At 44.7% G+C, this 6,482-nt stretch overlaps 1 protein-coding gene across 1 annotated transcript; it reads right to left on the bottom strand.

Moving 5' to 3' along the window:
* Positions 1–1,799: 1,799 nt before the first annotated feature.
* On the bottom strand, positions 1,800–3,161 carry LOC107029956. The gene has a single exon (XM_015231384.1). It carries the CDS (start codon positions 3,159–3,161, stop codon positions 1,800–1,802), a length of 1,362 nt encoding a protein of 453 aa, XP_015086870.1.
* Positions 3,162–6,482: the final 3,321 nt, after the last annotated feature.

The raw sequence follows: 6,482 nt of genomic DNA, 5'->3' as shown, positions 1-6,482 counted from the left end.
ATAGTCAACACAAACTCTTGTCTTTCCATCCTTTTTCGGCACAGGAACAACATTTGCCAACCAAGTAGTGTAACGAATAACTTGGATCACCTTTGCATTCAATTGTTTCATTATTTCTTCCTTGATTTTTTCACTCACGTCCGGTTTGAATTTCCTTCTTTTCTGTTGGACGGGTGGAAAATCAGGATAAACGGGCAACTTATGAACCACTAAATCAACACTCAAACCTGGCATGTCATCATAAGACCAAGCAAATACATCTTTGTACTCAAACAAAAGTTGTATTATTGCCTCTCTAATTTCCTGATTGATATGTAAACTTATTTTTATTTCCTTAACATCCTAGGAACTTCCCAAATTGATTGTCTCAGTTTCACTAAGATTAGGCTTCAGTTTGTGCTCAAACTGTTCCAGTTCCCTATTAATTTCCCTAAAAGCCTCTTCTTCATCATATTCCACCTCTTGACTTGGTGATTCAAGAATAAACAACTCTTTGAAATCAGGGAGTGAATTCCGTATGCATGTCATGTTATCAAAGTCGTCATTTACAGAACTGAAAAATAGAAAATAAGAATTAAGAGAGGAAAAAAACAAAATTTACTATGAAGCTGAAATTTCATTTCATTCACATCAAAAGGGACAGAAGGGTTGACAATAACAAAATACTTTGAACTATTCGGACCACAACCCTGAGAACAACAAAATACAAAAGAGTAGCAAAACAAACTACCACGACTCCTTCCTTATGGGGAAAGGAGTGGGAAATTGCTTAACTCAACACCTGAGCCCACGAGCTGCATATTGGCAGGACTTGTGCCTTCACCAACTTGGACCATATTTACTTCACAAAACAACTGACTGAGATCCTCAATAATTTCTTCAATGTCTTCAAGAGTGAATGAATCTTTCAATTCTGGACCCTGAGGTTTGATAAAAGAATGAGAAATATGGGGAATCAGTTGTGGCAACGACCAATCAATCCTTTTGTGGTTCTTAGCTTTATTTCCATTTCTCTTGCTTTGTTTGTATCCGAGGCCATAGGTGCCTTGGTTTCCTAAAAGAGTAATGGGATCCATGATTCCTTGCGAATATGCTCCCAAACCCTTACCGGGTTGATAACCATATTTGAGCATCGTCGTTGCTACCATTGAAGCGGAAGAAGAGATACATGATTGGATGATAGATTCTCCTTCTTTAAAGCGATCGACTGATACAACCTCAAAAGACTGGTAAACAACAGAATCACATCCTTCCTTTGCCTCAATGTATGGGACAGATGGATCTCTGTAGATAGGTGAATCATCTTCCCCATGAACAGTGATTTCCTGATTGTTGTATTCAAACTTGACAACTTGATGTAGAGTTGATGGGACGGCTCGAGCCATGTGGATCCATGGCCTTCCTAGTAGAAAATTATAAGCTTGGAACACAATCGTAAAGACTACTGGCCCAATTGTCATGTTCAAATTGATTTCACCAATGGTATCCCTCCTTGAGCCGTCATAAGCTCGCACAAATACATTACTGGGGCGAATTCTGTCAGTGTTAACTTTCAAGCTTTGCAGCGTAGAAAGAGGACATATGTCTACCCCTGACCCTCCATCTATCATGACTCTCTTTACATAGTAACCTTCACATGTCACTGTAAGATGCAAAGCTTTGTTGTGTCCAGCTCCCTCCTTGGGCAACTCATCATTACTGAAAGTGATGGCGTTTGACTCGAAGACGCGCCTGGTCATATTCTCCAACTGATTTACTGTGGTCTCTTTTGGTACATGTGCTTCATTCAAAACCTTATTCTACACAAGACGATGTTCTTCTGAGTGCAAAAGTAGAGACAACAGTGAAATCTGTGCAGGCGTCTTCTTCAATTGTTCCACGACAGAGTAATCTGGAACCTTAAGCTTTTTTAGAAATTCTACATTTTCTTCTTCAGTAACTGCTTTCTTTAGTGGTACTTGGATATTTTCAGTCATCTTACCTTTTCTTAATTCTTTTGGAGAATAACATCTTCCAGAGCGTGTCAAACCTCCCGCTTCATCAACTTCTTCGACAATCTCCTTTCCTTGATAAAACACTGCGGCTTTGTTATAGTTCCAAGGGACAACCTTTGAATCAATTATTGGAAGCTGTTGAACGATCTTAACAAAAATAGGCTCTTTCAACTTGGTCAAGCCACTTTGATCATGCTGTGTTAATGAAAAGCCGCTTGATACATACAACTTTGGCATAGTTGCTCGAACTTCAATCCCCTTTGAAACCCCCGGGACGCACAAGACTTTGGTGTCAAGATTGACACCTTCCGCACTCAGAGATGCAACTAGTTCTAAACTCTTCATTGACCTGTCTTCTTCTCCAATCTTCCTAAACAACTTTCCCATTTTGCTGAGGAGTTTGTACTCTTGATCATCACAAATTATACCCACTAAGTTTTTTTCAGCTGGAAGTGGGTTATTGGTCACATTGGGAGTGTTTTGATCATCTGTCACAACAACAACTCCATGCTCGATCAGCTTCTCTATTGCTCCCTTCAAGGTCCAACAATTATCAATGCTATGTCCTGGGTCTCCTGAATGATATTCACATCTTTCATTGGCTTGGAAGCCTGGAGCATTTAGATTCAGACGATGTGGTGGGATACACTCAATCGCTCCTATATTTCTTAACTTTTGAAACAAGCTGGAGTACGACTCCCCCAATGGAGTGAATTTCTTTTTCAGTGCTTGATCTTGAGCATAATTCCGCATAAGAGGAGAGTTGTAAGGGACCTGATAGGGTGGCCGTTGTGGGCGAAAGTTTCCTTGAGATGGGGCCCGAAAAGGTGGGCGATTGGGAGGATGCACATATGACTGAGCATTTAAGACCGTGTACGGAGATGGAGATACTGGATATTGAGGAGCATAAGGGTAGTAATGCTGAGGATAGCTAAGTTGTCCCTGAACTGATGTGTAGGGACAATCAGACTTTCTCTGAGCTCCTCTTGACCCTGAGGCCAGTGAAATAACTTCCTCTTTCCTTTTACGATTTCCAAAACTTGTTGAACCACCTTGAATGGCCTGTGTGGTAGCTTTGATTGCTGCCTGGCTCACGATCCTTCCTGTTTTGAGACCACTTTCGACCATTTCCCCAATTTTGATTGCTGTGTGAAACGGTCTTCCCATTGCGGCTGTGAGGTGGTGAAAGTAGTCAGGATCTTGAGCCTCTATGAAGATATCAACCAATTCTGCTCATTTAATGGGGGCTTAACTCGGGCTTCTTGTTCCCTCCATTTGATAGCATATTCTCTGAAGCTTTCACTTGGTTTTTTTCTTGTATTGGAGAGTGTATTATGATCTGGCATAATGTCGACATTGTACTGAAATTGTCTAACAAAATCTTGAGCCATATCATCCCATATGTGCCATTGGGAAATCTCTTGATCTATAAACCATTCTGAGGCAACACCAGTCAGGCTTTCACCAAAATAAGCCATGAGCAATTCTTCTTTACCCCCTGCACCCCGAAGTTGATTACAGTATCTCTTAAGGTGGGCTATGGGATCACCGTGTCCATCATACTTATCAAACTTAGGGGTTTTGAACCCAGGTGGCAGGTGGACATTTGGGAACATACACAAGTCTTTGAATGCGTCACTTTTGTGCCCTCCTAACCCTTGCATGCTCTTCATGTGTTTCTCGATGCTTTTCATTTTTTTCAACATTTCTTCTTGCTCTGAGCCTGGAGTGGGCCTCTCAACATGTGCTAGTAAAAGTGGAGTCATTCATCTTTCCGGCTGGTTTTGTTATTCTTGATTGTGAGGTTGATTTCGAAATGCCTATTATTCTAGGGAGGCCATTCCTTGCCACAGGTAGAGCCTTAGTTGATATGGAGAAGGGACAGATGACATTTCGGTTGAATAATGAAGAAGAGACCTTCAACATTTGTAGGACCATGAGGCAGAGTGGTGAGCTCCAATCGGTATCTGCCATATCCCACAAAGAAAAGATGAAGAAGGAGACTGAACAGGAAAATGCAAAACAAGAGTTTATGGTTGGGGATTTGGTGCTTGTAGACAGTTCTGGGTCGCCTCGTCTTCCGGGCAAGCTCAAGTCCAAATGGACTGGCCCTTACTTGATTACCCAAGTATTCCCTCATGGAGCAGTTGAGTTAAAAGCCAAGGAGGGAGTGTGGTTTAAGGTGAATAGAGAACGAATAAAACTCTATTTTGGGCATAAAGCATCGGGGAATAAAGTAATAGAGGCAAACCATCTTGATAAAGGCTGAGTAATCAAGTGTCCCAGTCGTGCCGCGACATTAAATCAGGCTCTTGTTGGGAGGCAACCCAATACTTGTCGTTTTATTAGTAAGGATAGCATTTTTCTACTAATGGGTTTTTAAATTCGCAGGCACATCACCAGGAAATTCTGCAGAAAACTACTCCGCAGCAGCCACTGACGGATACATCGACGGACCGTTGCGCATGCGACGGACCGTCGTATGCATCCGTCGTCCAGGTACGTTTTTCTGCTATTTTGAAATTAGGGCACACACGACGGAACCAACGACGGGTCGTCACAACTGCGACGGACCGTCGTCGGGGAACCGTCGCGTGATTAATGAATTCTACCCGACCCGACCCGGCTGGACCCTTTTCAAAATCTGACCGTTTATACTCCCCACCCCTTCATATTTCACCCCATTACTTCCTTATTCCTCTCATCTCCCCTTTCTTTTCAACTTCCACATCTCCCCCCATTGATCATTGCCCCCACAATTCTCCAAAGCCTTAAAATTACCATCTACTAGTCGGAGCTGCTGCTGTAGGTGTCTACCTTGCCATCGAGTACCTTTGCATCTGTTTTTCTCCATTTCTACGGTATGTGTATCTAATTTATACTCATTTATCTTGCATTTTTGTTGCTAGTTAGTATTAAGCTTAGTTCCTCATAGTATTTTGTTTATTTTATACGATTCTGCCTGACCTAGGTTACAAATGTTCGAAATTACCATGTTTACCACCCTAGACATAGGTGCTTTTGCATTGTTAGTTTCTTAGGTAGTTGGGTTAGACACATGTAGGTCCAAAACACTACAAGGTTGATGTGGGTTCATCGGGGTTGCTTAGGGTACCTTTAGTTCTGTCACTGTCGTTCAGAACGAGACCCCAACGACGGACCGTCGTAGCCACGACGGACCGTCGTAGGGTCCGTTGCACAAGCCCTAGCACCCCTGTCCTACCGGACACCTGTGACGGACCGTCGTCTTCAGGACGGTCCGTCTTGCACAACCGTTCCGGTTGTCAGAGACCCTATTTCTAAGGGTCTCTCTTTTTTTTCCCAAGTGTCCTTCAACGGATACATGTGACGGACCGTCATAGCTATGAAGGTCCGTCCTACACGACCGTCGTGATGGTCAGAGACCCCTCTGCTAAGGGTCTCCAATATTTTTCCAAGTGTCCAACGACGGACACCTACGATGGACCGTTGTACCCTCGACGATCCATCCTGCACGACCGTCATGATAGTCAGAGACCCCTCTGCTAAGGGTCTCCAATACTTTTCTAAGTATCCTATGACGGACACCTACGACGGACCGTCATACCCACGACGGTCCGTCCTGCATATACCGTCATGCTGGACAGAGACTCTCCTTCAGGGTTCTCTATTTATACAGAGTCCAAGTACAACACGACGGACCTCACGACGGTCCGTCATAGTCACGACGAGCCGTCACCAGGCCCGTCGTGTGTCACTGTTTCTACAGCACTTACATATTATTTTCACTGTTTTATTGCTTATGGGTTCACCTTTCTTATTTTCCACTACTCGTACTAATTGTGATCTTTTGCAGGTACTATCTACTATGGCACCCAAGCAAGACCGCACCTACGCACGTGGGCGATCCAAGTCTGTCGCCCCGTCTGCACGCTTGATCATCGGCTCTGATGATGAGCGGGACCCTGAGTACGTGCCCCCAGGCACTTCCGCCCCTTCCCGCGCTGCCCGTGCTTCCAGAGCCACACCCAAAAAGGTGGCGACCGGCGTAGTCACTGCCTCCCAGTCTGATGAGGAGCGCACACTGACCGGCACACCCTCTGGGTCAGCCACGAATGAGGAAGAAGCGTCTGGCTCCTTAGGAGTATCCTGGTTCGACGAAGCTTCTGGCTCTGCAGAGGTTCCCGCACCCGACACTGTTGCAGCGTCGGCCTCGTCTGATGAGGCTGACAGTTCAGACTCTACATCCGGCGCACCAGCTCAGGTCCCTACCCCAAACTCTGACCAGCCAGACCGGTGGTGTGTCGACGGCCAGTTTCAAGTTTACTCTGACGCCAAGTTCCTCAACGATAAAGGCGTGATGACTCGAACACTCACCTTGGAGCGGCGGGTACTTACAGGGAGCCTTCCCACAATGCCTGAGATCCACAATCTCTTCACCAGGCATCGTTTGGAGTGGACAGCACGTCCGTTGGGACGATACAGCGAGGAGATGGTCCGAGAGTTCTA

This window comes from Solanum pennellii, chromosome 9 (assembly GCF_001406875.1).
Source record: "Solanum pennellii chromosome 9, SPENNV200".
Lineage (NCBI taxonomy): Eukaryota > Viridiplantae > Streptophyta > Magnoliopsida > Solanales > Solanaceae > Solanum > Solanum pennellii.
The sequence above is the reverse complement of the archived record's forward strand: the minus strand, read 5'-3'. Positions and strand labels throughout refer to the sequence as shown.